The 15,107-nt window shown below is 44.5% G+C and overlaps 1 protein-coding gene across 1 annotated transcript in view; it reads right to left on the minus strand.

Moving 5' to 3' along the window:
• The window catches only part of prss12 (serine protease 12), a gene marked incomplete at its 5' end in the record, with an annotated part of 45,273 nt that overhangs the window by 27,343 nt on the left and 2,823 nt on the right, over positions 1-15,107 (minus strand). Inside the window, 6 exons of the mRNA XM_083765078.1 lie at positions 5,026-5,291; positions 5,956-6,097; positions 9,196-9,374; positions 10,052-10,202; positions 10,800-10,972; positions 14,199-14,337. Of these exons, the coding sequence (XP_083621204.1) occupies positions 5,026-5,291; positions 5,956-6,097; positions 9,196-9,374; positions 10,052-10,202; positions 10,800-10,972; positions 14,199-14,337 (1,050 nt within the window). The remainder of the gene's footprint in view (positions 1-5,025; positions 5,292-5,955; positions 6,098-9,195; positions 9,375-10,051; positions 10,203-10,799; positions 10,973-14,198; positions 14,338-15,107) is intronic.

Consider the following 15,107-nt stretch of genomic DNA (forward strand, 5'->3'; position numbering starts at 1 on the left):
TACTTCCTTTGCATGAAACCCGAACACCTTTGACCTGTATGTAACTCGTCATAGCCTGTCAGATCGTTTGTGTGTGTGTGTGTGTGTGTGTGTGCACGCGCGTGTGTATTTCTTTGCATGTCGGTTTGTGTCTGGCTGCGTATGTATGTATGCAACAACAACATGTAAAGCCTGGGTAAAAGTCTCCTCTCCAGACCATGAATACAGCATTTACTACATGGTGAAAGAAATGCAAATGCCCCTCCTCTCCTTTCGAGACTTGCTTTTTTCTGAACTCTCCAGATCTTGAACGCAGCATTTTGCGTTGAAAGAATTTGTTTAGAAATCCATGTCATCGCATCTCTAGCAGCCAACGAGTGCAGGTCGTGCCCCGGGAAAATAGCAGATCTACAAGCTCTCAACGTGTCGCAGAGTGGCGTGTTGAGAGCCTATTTTCTTCCAAAAGTGCCCTCTCATCCCCCTGCCCTCTGTATCCCCTCGGCACGTCCCTGACACGGGAAATCTGAGATCCCATCGTCAAGAAATAAAGGAAAAACAGCGCCGCTCTTTTCCTTTGAGTTTATTGATTATTGATGCGAGTCAACAGTGGAGTGTAACACGACGGGAGACACAGAGAAAGCCAGAGGTGATGTTAGAGCCAGTTTCTATTCATGAGTATTTGCATTTATTCTATTACTGCCTGCTTTATGTATATTTTCTTGATTATTTAATTATGCTAAGAATTTGATGGGTTGAATGGAGGTTTAGCCTCCCCTTTGAGAAATGATTTGTAGGTGCAGCCGTGCAGGGCACCCGATGACAGACAGGTGACTCCCTGCTGGGAGATAGAATGTGACACAAACGTGGAAGCAGTCACAGTTTGTTGACCACGCTCATGGTTATGCAGGGTCTTTTTGTTTTATTAGAATACCTTAAGTTATGCAGGGTCTTTTTGTTTTATTAGAATACCTTAAGTTTAAGTTTATGTGACGGAGAAATAAATGTGATTTGTTGTGACGCAACTTTCGGATCTCCGTGAGTGATTGAGTATTTGTATTAACAAGAAGAGACGACGCGGCGCGAGTGTATATCAAACAATAGACTGCAACACCACCCCGACCAATAGTGGCTTTATAGTTGCTTGAAAGAAAGGTGGGAACGTTTAACAGCGCGGAAACACAAACACTATAGTCTCTGGTTTTAAAAGAGAATAGTACAGGAGGTGTGACACACACAGACGTCACACCTCCCCGATGTTATGGCCTCTCGCACGCACACACTGAATTGTTAGCAAACAGAGAGAGAACTGTGTGTGTGTGTGTGTGTGTGTGTGTGTGTGTGTGTGTGTGTGTGTGTGTGTGTGTGTGTGTGTGTGTGTGTGTGTGTGTGTGTGTGTGTGTGTGTGTGTGTGTGTGTGTGTGTTCATGAGGGAGAGAGAGGGAAATGTCAAAGCATTGGCTAGCTTATCTGCTTTTCCAAGAGCAGATAAACCAATTTGCTGGTGGTATGCTTACAGAGGGCACGCACGCACTCATGCACGCACGCACGGACACGGACAAACTCCATATACTTTGCTCTCATAGCTTGCCAAGCAGACCTCAACTCATTTAATCAAACAGCTATTTCAGTGTGGGATGTTGGCAAAGTGGAAAATGTCTCTTGACTCTTTCAACACCAAAAAAAACACATGAATTTATTATCGGGGATGAAAACCATAAACTTTGGACAACCTGCACTGGAGCAATCTATCCCACACAGGTCCCGCTCTGACATCATTTTATTATGCGCATTATGCACAATCTGACACATCTGCTGCTAATATTTTTCACCACCAATAGGGTGTTATTATCTGTGCATATTCCTACAATATGCACATATTACTGGTGATAGACTTATATCAGTCCTATCTATTCCTAGATCAGTTCATAGGTCTTTAACCCATTTAGACCTGAGGCCGATTTTTTTAAAAGGCTTCTAAACGGTTTTCTGTAAAAGCTATGTTTCTATGTCAGCGGTGCTCAACCTTTTTCATGTCAAGGACCCCCAGAATTATCTGTATTTGACTGCGGACCCCCATCTGAAAATATGTTGTTCCAGGGACCCCCCGGAAGCAAAGATTTGAGTTAAAAAACATTAGCTCTGAAAGAATATATATTCAAAGACTTACATTTTCACGTAAAAAAAAAAGAGCAGATCTACAAGCTCATGAGCTTGTAGATCTGTATAACATAATGCTTAAAACACCAAAAGGGATTCCCGTCCTGAATGGGTTTAAGTCTATTTATATGCTGTTTTTATTGGCGATAGAATGGTAATAATTTTCTATTATTTTGTGGAAAGACGGGAGACGACAATAGATTCTGAACAGAACCAGTATATTTTATTAGGGCCTTAGTACTTAGACGGAAGGCAATTGACTTTTTTACCAATAAAATAATATTAAAGAAACCGTTAACTGGTTAATATGGCGTAATTTTGTTTACCCGGACAGTGCTGGTTGGCAGGTATCAATACACTTTTTTTGTATACGCTTTTAGACCGACATGTTTGTGCCAGCATGGATGATTACATATATTTCTCGATCGCCTCTTGTCTTCATTGTTTAAACATGACGTCATGGGCCGCTATGCTCGATAACAGGCTTGATAAGCCCAAAGCTTATTGATAACGGGTACTCAATGAGCTTGTTATCGGGTTTTTTCGGGTATCGGGTAAACATATAGGCTGAAGACGGAGCTTTTATTGCCTACGCTTTTTTAACATATCTCATTTTTTAATAAACAAAACGTAGTGACACATTGTCAAGCAAGAAAATCCAAGCAAAGCTTAGTATTTGCATGCACTATTTAAAAGAAATAGCAAGAGTTTCAGAACAAAACAAAAAAACTAACTTTGACTCAACGAAACCAACAGTGCTGAGTAAATCAAAAGTATCTGAGCAAGAAGACTGACCCAGGAACAGAAAGCAAAGAGAACTATTATTTTATGTTACTACAGTATGTCACTTTTCTCCCACCAATTACCTGTATCTTCGTTTCATCCTTATACTGTGACGTTGCTATGACAACTGAATCCCCCCAACCCTGGATCAATAAAGGTCTAACTATCCATCTGTACATTAGGGCAATACAAAATGACAATAAAAAACAAAACGACACCTGAGGGTTACGAGCACCGCGGACCCACTATCAACTATTCCTTGGAACGCTGTCCAGTATAGTCTCATGGCACACTATAAAGCTGTCTGGAGGGTTGTAGACTTTGGGCCTGATTTAATAGTGCTACTATACCCATCCATCCCTTCCCTCCAATGCATGTCTGTCTGTCGGAGAGCAGATCTAAAGCGCTAACAGGTCTCTCTGTGTCTCTCATTAGGAAGAGTTAAGGAGGCGCACTTCTCCATAAAACGGATCCTTTGTTCTGCAGTGTAGCGGCGTGGCATGATGCCAAGTTCCTGGGATTTTCTAAACTGATGTAGGTGAGCTGAGTGGGCCTCGAGGGAGGGAGGGAGAGAGAGAGAGGGAGAGAGAGTGAGTGCCGGCACTAGTGAGGCTTATTGCTGCTGCCGCCACAGACAGGTTAAATCATCAGGATTCTACAGACTGCCATGTTATGTAGTCGAGGCAGGATAAGCTGCCGCCTGGCAGCTGGGCCTATTAAAGCTTGCATGGCTTAAACACTTGAGCGCTGTATATACGTTGTCGACGACAGTATATCAAATATGGAAAATAGCCAATCTACAAGCTGACAAAAGTTTATAGATGAGCTATTTTTGATAATTTGGAATTATTACTATTATTATTATTACCATTATTATTATTATTATTACAATTATTTATTATTATACTTTTTTAATTTAAAAGACTATGTATTTTTCTCCTGTAATATATGCACAGGGCTTAAAGCCAAAACAAATCCCAAGACTGACATTTTTTGCACATCTGCACTGATCTCATTAAAATGTATGACCCCCATGAAATCCTCAGGACTGAAATCCGTCCCCAGGACTGAGAACTTTAAGCCCCGTGCATGCACAATGTACAAAATAAGGATGGCCGGGTTTGGAAGCCAAAGGAAATTAAATACAATTCAAGCTTCATTTGCCTCACAGGGATCGTTTCCCTTGCGGTGATCGGGGCTCTGGTTTGTTCCAGCAGGTCACATTTCTTTTCAGATGGTGGATTGATTGCTAACACTGCCCTTCCTCATGCCATGTCTATTCTGAAAGAACATGAAATCAACTGCTTCCTCATTTCCTCTTTTGTCTGGTTCCTTCCTTGGGGCCATGTGTGCTGTGTGGGCTGAAGGAATCCTGTGGTCTCCTTGTTATGGCACGCCATAAAATCCCCAGTCCCAAGTTCCGGGGGCCAATATCTTTACGCTCTCTCGGACTTAAATGAACACTGAGGATTTCTACTGAGTCGGGGTTTGGGGAGTCTCTCGCTGTGACTGTTTCATCAGCATTCCTGGCACACTAAGGTCTGTGGCGGAGAGTGTGTGTGTGTGTGTGTGTGTGTGTGTGTGTGTGTGTGTGTGTGTGTGTGTGTGTGTGTGTGTGTGTGTGTGTGTGTGTGTGTGTGTGTGTGTGTGTGTGTGTGTGTGTGTGTGTGTGTGTGTGTGTGTGTGTGTGTGTGTGTGTGTGTGTGTGTGTGTGTGTGTGTGTGTGTGTGTGTGTGTGTGTGTGTGTGTGTGTGTGTGTGTGTGTGTGTGTGTGTGTGTGTGTGTGTGTGTGTGTGTGTGTGTGTGTGTGTGTGTGTGTGTGTGTGTGTGTGTGTGTGTGTGTGTGTGTGTGCGTGCGTGCGTGCGTGCGTGCGTGCGTGCGTGCGTGCGTGCGTGCGTGCGTGCGTGCGCGCTTTCGCAGTTCTTCCAACCCCGACATGTGGCACAGCACATTTCCTGGGACGTTGCTATAACAACCTGCCCGCCATAGAGATATACACACGAAACCATAGACAAAAGGTGAGAGCCTGCCTGGCATCTAATCTCTCTCTACTTCTAGGGTAGGAAATAAATAAAAGGGTTGGTCAGATGTTATCGTTGTCTTACTGCTGGGAAGTTGCTGTCCCGCTCGCTCTGGGCTGCACGCGACGCTCACGTCTTCCTGGTGCGTGCAGTCGTGGCGGAGCCGGTCGCTCCTGGTGCACAGCAGCAGGCCGGGTTCCTTCCCCGTACAGCGCACATCGTCCAGCAGGATGGGCCCCGTCGAGCCCTGGCCCAACCGAGGGACCGGCGGGATGGGCCCCGTCGAGCCCTGGCCCAACCGAGGGACCGGCGTCATGTCGGACGCCTCGGGACGAACACGTCTACCTGACCTGGAATAATGGGCAGACTTTGTCAGATCTTGTCATAATTTAGTCTAGTAGCCAGCCCCATTGTGAACCCGGACATGTTGAGTACACAGCATACAGCATATGTTGGGCAATTTTCACAATTGGCATATGTGACCATACTGTACCAATGACAACCTATAGAAGGCAAAATATTCAAAATGTCATCATGCTTTATGTAGCATGTGATGTGTCAAACTAGGGGGTTTTCATGATGCTGAATCCATTCCAGGCATTAGTATTGCAAAGAAAACACTCATTGGGCTAAAACCTGCTAATGCCGTCATCACAAATTAATTATGTCGGCACTATTAATCTAAAAACAACTAGAATACTGCTGTTTTTGCGGATTAATCTCCCATCACTAGTCATGCATCATCACATTCGGGCCAATGGCAATTTGCGTCCTCACTGGTTTTTATCCTCAATATGTACTTTGCTGAAGCCAATCAAATCATCGCTATGATTCACATAAACACATGCAGCTGGGCATATAGGAGGGGCTATAGCGACCCTTTGATCAGTTTAGCACCATTCTCCCCTAAAACCGCCGTCCAATAACAGTCAAATCTATGGCTCTGTGTTTGAGAGCCTACAATGTGTGGACGCTTAATTGTGGCTGTGTGAATGAATGACTTTGTGCCATTACCGGTATCCAAGTTGTCGGCAAACCACCTGCGTGTTGGAGTCGGACCAGTCGTGGTCACACACGGTCCCCCACTGCCCGCGGTAGAAAACCTCCAAGCGGCCCTCGTGGCTGCCTGCGCCTCCCGTTAACCTCAGGGCACCGTCTGAGGAGAGAAAGAGAAACCGGATTCATACGGAGTTGTACGCCAATGTCTACACACTCCCAATAGAGCTCCGAAGTCCTGACGTCACTCGCTCATCCCCTGGTTCATGGAAGTTTTTCCTCTATGGAGAATATCTTCCATATCATCTTAAAATCGTCTCGTATAAGAATTGTGGTCCAAAAATAAACAAACTGTCTCTGCGATATTGACAGGGAGGTGTCTCTGTATCGTTTACGACAGTCATTCACTCATATTGGATACAGTCTGTTTCTAGCGAAAATGTAACTAATTCAGCGGCAGTAACATTAGCGTTTTCTCAGTCAGTTAATTCTTCACATCATACGAGTGAAACGGCCAGGATGATTTGCTTATTTTTCAATCACAGTTCTTGTATGAGGCGATCTAAATGCAAATAAAAAGTACATGAACCTGTGGACTTGGCGCCCTCTCAAATCCTGACAGAAAACTGTCAGGATTTAGAAGACATTTTATTTTTCAACGTCAGGCCTAAATGGGTTAAAATAAATCCCAGGATATGACCACAATGGTAGCCTATGACATGAACGGTAAATATTGTCATACTGACAAGCCCAACGCTGGGCAAGACCTTTCATCTTTTTGGGACGGACGTTGTGGGGTTTTGGTGGAAGTACCGCTCAAGGAAATGACGTTGATGCTTTACAAATCAGTTTACATTCTCTGTGAATGAGTGTTGTGATTGGTCGGTAAAATATCCTATCCGGCGGATATACATCTGACGGATGTTCCTGACCAACACTTCCACCGATAGCGTCTCTGCCTTAGGTTGTGACCCGGCTTTTCTCTTTGCAGATGAGTAAGGCTGGGACCAGTGTTGTTTTTGGCAGCAAATTTTTGGTTTTAGATATATATATATATATATATATATATATATATATGTATATATATTTTAAGGCTGTCACGATTCTCGATACGAATCGAAATTGAATCGAAATTGACGTTCGATTCAGTGTATCGAAATGACGCACCGTCTCGCGATGTTTTATGTTTTTACTTCCGCGAGCGGCCGGGCCATTCCGCGCATGCATGCTTCCGCTGCGGGAGAAAAAAAAGAGACGAAAAGCCAGCTGTATCGGAGCCGTGCCACACACACACACACACACACAGTCAGTCACATACACACACACACACACACACAGAGAGAGGGAGAGAGGAGTTGACAGAAGTGAGAGAACGGGACCGCTGTTGTGTTTCACCATGGCCAGTGCTGTTGTAGACAGCGACGACGATGATACACGGAAAGAAGTGTGGAAATATTTTGGCTTCCCAGTGAGTTATGATGGCACACGACGCATCGTTGACAAAACGGCTTCAGTTTGTCGTTTATGCTCCAAACGAGTGCCGTATCCCAAAGGCAACACGTCAAATATGGGCCAGCATCTTAGCAGACATCACAAAGAAATCGATCTGTCCAAAGATGGTACAAAGACAACAACACAGCCAACTATTCTAGATTCTTATAGAGAAAAGCTCTCAGCTAATTCGCCCCGTGCTAAACAATTAACGCACAGAGTTGCGGTCTGCATAGCTGCAGACATGCGACCACTTTCAATGGTGGAAAACGCTGGCTTTCAATATTTAATGAGAGTTGCAGAACCACGTTACAAAATGCCATGCAGGTCGCATATGACCACACGTGTGTTGCTTGGCATGTATGATAAAGTGAGGGCACAAATCACTGAAGGGCTGAGCCATGCAGATCAAATTGCACTAACTAGTATTCACACTTCTTGTTTGTTAGAGCTCTCATAGTCTTACCTGTTCAAACAATGTGAACATTCTACAAAGTAGAAAAAATTTCCCCTTTATTTTACTTACTTAAAGCTTAACAAGAATGTTACAAGTCATCTCGTCTTAAAGAAACATTTAAAAAAAATGTTAGGGCATAAAACCCAAAGTTGTTAAACCTTTTATTATTCTCATTCTGATTTGTTATTTATAGAAAATAAAAGTGACTTATTGGGAAACAAGTGTTTTTCTTTACAAACCAAGATATTGGCCTAAATTATAAGTATATAGCCCTCAATGCTGAAAAAAATAGATTGAAAAAATCGAAGCAAATCGTGAGCTTCAAATCGAAAATTTAATTGAATCGTGAACTAGGCGAATCGTGATAGCGAATTGAACATCGAATCGAATCGTGAGCTTCAAATCGAAAATTTTATTGAATCGTGGACTAGGCGAATCGTGACAGCCCTAATATATATGTATATATATATGCCTTTATAACTACATTATAATAGTTATAATGTGCTGTTCCACTGAGTATAATCATGCATTATGACCAGCACTTATAATGTTATATGTGGTTATAAGTTGTTATAAATGATTATAAACATTTATAAGGAGTGTTATAATGCCATATAAGCACATTATAATGCATTATAAATGCGCTATAATGCATTATAAAGACTACCTTCATATAAAGTGTTACCAAAAAGGGTATCCCACAATTTTGTAACCCATTTTTCACGCCTGTGTCAATTATCTAATGTGATCCTGGGCTCTACACATCCTCCGCCAACCTGGGGAGAGCAACAGACTTGAACTCATGCTTCCTTCATGCATGAGTGTCCAAGTTGCTCCTTTACACCTGACGGGGGGGGGGGAGTTTCCCTGGTTGGACGTAGCGCGTGGAAGGAACATGTTATTCCAAACAGTTATTTTCCCCTCCATCAGGCGCACCGGCTGGCCAGTTTCTCGACCAGGATTACTGCATGTTTTTTGTGAGGGTACCTACCCTAGGGGACACTGGGAGAACATGCAAACTCCACACAGAAGGGCCCTTTCGCCAACCCCGCCTCGGGTATGGGCACTGATGACCCTTCCTAACATTTTAGTCTAGTTTTTATTTGTTGATGAAATTGTCAGTAAATTTAGTCTTAGTTTTAGTCATCATAGCTTAGTTTTCATTTAGTTTCCATTTAGTTTTCGTCAGGGAAAAAAAGTAGTCGACGAACATTTTTCGTCTTGGTTTTAGTCGATGAAATCAACAGTGGCTGGGAGCCTGGGACCGAGGCTAGACATGCCCTAACTGTAGCATTTCTCAGACGTATTACCTGTGAGTGGAGTACAGGACACGGCCGCGTCCTCAGAGTGAAGACAGTTATGCTCCCCCCAGGCGTTCTTGGCACACTGTTCCAAAGAGAGCTCGTTTCCCGTGCAACGCACCTCGTCCAGCCACACCGGACCGGAGCCCTCGCCGAAACGGGCCTGACGCCACGCTCTGGCCACACCGCTGCCAGGAGACCACGAGAGCTCGGTTAGTTAGTATCAAACGAGTGCAATGTTTTCTTTCTCTATACATTCTAGACATTCCACTTGATTTGTTTGTTCAAATGTAAAGTCACTTGATTTATTATTTAATGTGACAAATATATGGTAACACAATTCCAAATATTTTCCATCTCTGTGTGCCCTTCCTGCTCTCTCTCTCTCTCTCTCTCACACACACACACACACACACACACACACACACACACACACACACACACACACACACACACACACACACACACACACACAGGATTGTCTCCAAAGAGTTCGATTTTGCTAAGCATGCATATCTTTGTGGCACAATCCCATCCAGGAACAATAACCCCGATTCAGTGGCTGACCCCCAGATGTTCTTCACTGCTCGACTATCTCTAGGTTTCCGAATGGAAAGAATACTTCACATTCCTCTGGAGAGAGAGAGAGAGAGAGAGAGAGAGAGGGAGGACACCCACATCGACTAATCTATCTTCTATAGCCAAATCTCTTCATCATGCTTCTCACTTCCTTTTTTGTTGTAAGTCATTCATGACTTGTGAGGGAGTTCATTACTTGATGTAGTGAAGATCAAAGTGTGTGTGTGTGTGTGTGCGTGCGTGTACATGCTTCCGTGTGTGCGTGCATGTCCCTGCATTCCCTCACCTCAGTCCCAGCTGTCTGCAGACCACCTCTGCGTCATTGTCGTCCCACTGGTCATCACAGACGGACCCCCACTGGCCCCCGTGGAACACCTCCACCCTGCCCTCTGACACGGACCCTCCTCCCAGCAGCCGCACAGGCAGCACTGTGACTGCTGTGTCTCCATAACGCGCACGCACGTCGCACACACACACACACACACACACACACACACACACACACACACACACACACACACACACACACACACACAGGCTGATGAAGTTATTGTTCAAACGTTTATTCCATGTGAAACGAATGTGATATAAATCAAGAGTGTAAAGGATAAAACACAATGGACATACTGTACACATACATATTTTGACTATAAGCTTCCACCCTGCATATACTCATGCTGCTATATACATGAATACACATTTGCCAGAATGTCAAAGAGAGATTTCCATTTCATGTAAACGTAATGGACAATAATAGTAATGCATGATTAACACGGCCAGCCACATGAGTCCCCTGACCTCATATCGGTTTTAATCAGCCACGTAGTCAGTTGACAACGCGCGTAACCGTGATCAACCGCACAGAATGCAGCCCACAGAGATCTTGGTAGGTCAGCAGACGCGTCTACTGAGAGCATTCAATGCTCTGATTAAACCTGATTTTGTCCCTTTCGATGCATTGCTGGCATTGGAAACGGGTGGCCTGACAGTGACAGTGTCAGGGGGAGATAAGGACTGCAGAAGACAGGCTTTACCTTGCTGCTGGGTGCAGGTGACGGCCGCAGCCAGAGGGCACTCGCCTCCATTCCAGGACGTCTTGGGACACTGAAGCAGGTCAGGCTCTTCACCTCGGCAATCCACTGTCCTCCAGTGGAGCGTGGACATGCTAAGGCGCGACAGGGGGGACGAGCGAGCACGACCTGAGAATCTGGGAAAGGTTATAGGAACATGACTTGACTTCTTCTTAGATGTAATTAAATATATATATTTAATTACTATTACTATTTAATAGTTATTCTATGGATTTATAGTTTGTTATACATTTGTTGCATGCTTCTTCGTGTTCAAAAGTGATGAAAATAACAATAGGTGGAAAACTCAGGCACACGTCATAAATGGAGCTCATAGCTGAAGTTCAGGAGCAGGACCAAACCTCCAATCAGGTCTATATATATATATATAAGAGCCCATCCAACCCACGGTTCTCCCTCTGTTCTCTCTTTCATGACACCCCCCCCCCCCCCCCCCCCCCCTAATTATTGCGAACGCAATGAGCACTAACTATGAGACCCTGCAGATCATGTCTGTGTGTGTGTCTGTCTGTCTGTCTGTCCCGCTGTGACACCACCCGCCCGCCACCAGAGGGCGCAGCTGTAGCACACGCACACACACACGCACACACACACACACACACACACACACAGTAGAAAACTTTAAAAAAGCAATTTACGAGCTGCGTTCGCTTCCCGCGTTTGCGCGTCTTACTTGTTATCCTATACTCTCTTTAACCTCTCCTTTTTACAGGTCCCTAAAGGGGGCGTTCGTTGCAGTGTTGTTTTTGGCAGCACATTTTGATTTTAGTTCATAGTCTCTTAACTAGTCTCAGTCACATTTTAGTCACCTGGAATGTTTTAGTGTTGATCTAGTTTTAGTCGACTAAATACCATAAGATTTCAGTCGACTAAATCTACAGTTGATTTAGTCGACTAAAATGAATTTTGGCGGGCCTTGATGCCGCCGATCTACAAGCTTAAAACGTGTCGCAGAGCGACGCGTTGTGAGCTTGTAGATCGACTATTTTCAGCATGCAACCAAGTGTAAAATGACTTATACTGGATCTCTTGTCCACTAGTAGGCCTACCTTCCTAACATTTTAGTCTAGTTTTTATTTGTTGACGTCAGTTGTCAGTATATTTAGTCATAGTTTTAGTCATCATGGCTTAGTTTTTATTTAGTTTTTGTCCGTGAAAAAAGGTAGTCAACCAACATTTTTCCTCATAGTTTTAGTCGACGAAAACAACACTGGTTCGTTGTGCCCTGCAGGAGCACGGCGGATACCCGAAACCTAGCCTGACCTAAGCAGAGACATTTCTGGCCTAGATGGGAGGGTCGCGCCTCAGAAAAGCGCGCACCCTGATTGGATCTCATCGATCTGTCCGTCACCCCCGGCCCCTCCTCTCCCCCCTAGTGCAGCGCTATGTCACATCATTTAGAGCGACGCCCACCCGGAAGGGTTGACTCCCACTTTTAGACTGGTTCAGCCCACGGCTTTTTCCAGGCTTTCATCTTTCCCGCAGACGAAATGAAAGCCTGGGTATCGAGGCTACCCGAAACCTACCCACCTCGGCTTAAAGGACCAGCTGGATGTGTTTCTGTTCATTATCTGTTTCGTTAATCATTTCATGCATTCTTCTTTTCATTAATAAATGTTGTTACTGTAAACGTCTTTATTTGGTGGTGTGGTCCTTGATCGTGAATCATGTTCACGAGAAATTACATAAAATACATACGAACACAAACAGTTTCCAAGAGACCTGACATCTTGACAACTGGACTCATAGCGTATATAACTATAAGAAGGAAAGGTTATAATTGTTTTTGCATTCTAAAGGCCCAGAGCCATATGTCAATAATCTACCATCCTGGGGTCAATGCGGTCAGCGGTTTCACAGCCAATAAGTGTCAATAAATGCCTATTTGAAACTCACCTCCATTGCCCTTGACAATTCCGACATCCTGGCCGGCCCCCCTTCCTTTCCTGTGTGTGTGTGTGTGTGTGTGTGCGTGTCGGTCGGTCGGCATGCATGCATGTGTTGATGTCTATGTTGATGTCACTATTTCAACGTGTAAACGATACTCCTATACTTTTTACTGAAATTAGTACTGACCACACCCCTTCTTCACATAAATATATATCACACCAGAGAATATTCTTCCTGACAAACATGAGCTCATCATGATAGTCAAGAGCAGTAGACCACACATGCACCGACGTGTGTTTGTATATTGTGTGAGTGATACAGGACAGACAGCCACACAGTCACAGATTAAAATTGCGTGCGTGCGTGCGTGTGTGCGTGCGTGCTTGCGTGTGTGTTGGGGTAAATAGCTGCACGCTGCTATTTAAATACCCCTGGGGAATGGGGGTTGGAATGCCAGGGTCACACGAGAGCATCATACAATGACTGTTTGTGAGAAGAGAGGAAGCGAAAATAATTCAAAGAAAAGGAAAGGAAACAGAAAAGAAAATACTTAAGTGCTACATGAATTGCTAATGAACCATGCTTCATTTACATTAAAGAGGAATAAGCAAATGTTATCATAACAGAGCTTTGTGTGCAGTTTTTGTGTGCAGTCAATCGCAAATAAGTCATCCGTTTTTATCTGTTGTACATTGGCAGGTTATTTTTGTTTAGTTGTTCATACCACTATTAATGGGAGTGTAAAAATATGCTGGCTTCATGCAAAAGTCTGTTGATTTATTTATTGGAAATCAATTAAAAACCCCAATTCTGAAAAACCCCACTTCTGAAATGTGCAGATAACCCGGTACAATTTACACTTATACTGTATGTTGGTTTGTTTACTGTTGAGTGAGAAAACATGTTGCACTTTAAGATAATCATCTGGCGGACCTCCCAAAATCATTTGGGGACTAAATGGCTAAAGGCTAAAATATGTGATTAATCGTGATTAAAATAATTAATCACAATTAACATAACGGTGAGTTAATCGCGATTAAATGAGTTAACTCGGACGTACTGTACTGTACTGCACTGTACTGTACTGTACTACTGAAGAATGAGTACAATGGGCCACGATGTAAACAAGCCCCTGGGGGCTTTTTGTGTTGTTCTGCACATAACCTTTGCCTGCATGTACTACCTCACCTGCAAAGTATTATTCCGTCAAAACATGCTCTGAAAATGCAGGTAGCTGCTGCGTGGACCGCGCATGCATGCCTTCAATAATGTCACTCAAACATCCTCCACAGTAAAGAGAGCATGGCGGAGTGCATGCGTGCCATTCTGTTTTTTTTACATAGGCCATGCGTGTCACTGTGTTTTTGTGATGTTCACATCATACATCAAGTACTGTATACATAAGGTCCTGTGTGTGTGTGTGTGTGTGTGTGTGTGTGCGTGCGCTCTCACCCCTGTCCCAGCTGTCTGCAGACCACGGTGGCGTCTTCATCACCCCAGCCGTCACTGCACACGGACCCCCACGCTCCCCCGAGATAGACCTCCACCCGTCCGTCCAACTTCGATCGCCCGCCCTGCAGACGCACTGACCCTGAAAGGGGCAAGGAGACGGAGAGAGAGAGAGAGAGAGAGAAAATAGAATAATTATTTTATTTTATTTAAATAGTATTTACATTGCTCATAGTCATAGCACACTTTTAGGTGTTTTGAAGTTGCTGTGGTCTTGTGAACTATTACTAAAAATTACATAGTGCGTGCGTGCGTGCGTGTGCGTGAGAGAAAGAGAGTGTGTTGGAGGCAGAAAGACAACAGGCCTCGTATAGTGTAAATCCTTCGTAAACCTGATTGCCTGAGGGAAGTAGCTTTTTATGAGCCTATACTGCCCGTGGATGCAGAACCACTTGCCATGCAGTGGGGCGTCTGGGGGCCTCTGATAATGGCCTCACATCGACTGATGCGCTGGTCTGGGCTTGAGTGAAAGAGGTGTTGAGGTCTCTCTTTTCGGCCTCCTGTCGCCCACATTGAGCTCCGTTGTCTCGTCGACGTTGAGAGACAGCTAGGGACATTCTCCTGGCACGGCACCGACTTCTCTCCCGTAGGCTGTCTCGTCGTTGTCGGTGACAACAAGGCCTATCACAATTGTGTCATCCGTGTGAACTTGACCACTGCGTTGGTTGGAGGTGTGTGTGCGTGGCCATGCAGTCATAGATATACGAATAGAGGAGGGGGCTCGATCAGCTCGCAGTGTTGGGGTACTTCTGTGTTGAGGGTCGGCGGAGCAGGGAGCCCATCCTCACCACCACCTAGCGCTGATTCAACTTAAAAAGTCTAGGATCCAGGCAGCTGCACGGCCTGCATGGG

This window comes from Protomyctophum parallelum (assembly GCF_964188405.1).
Source record: "Protomyctophum parallelum genome assembly, chromosome: 5".
NCBI classification, from domain to species: Eukaryota; Metazoa; Chordata; class Actinopteri; order Myctophiformes; family Myctophidae; genus Protomyctophum; species Protomyctophum parallelum.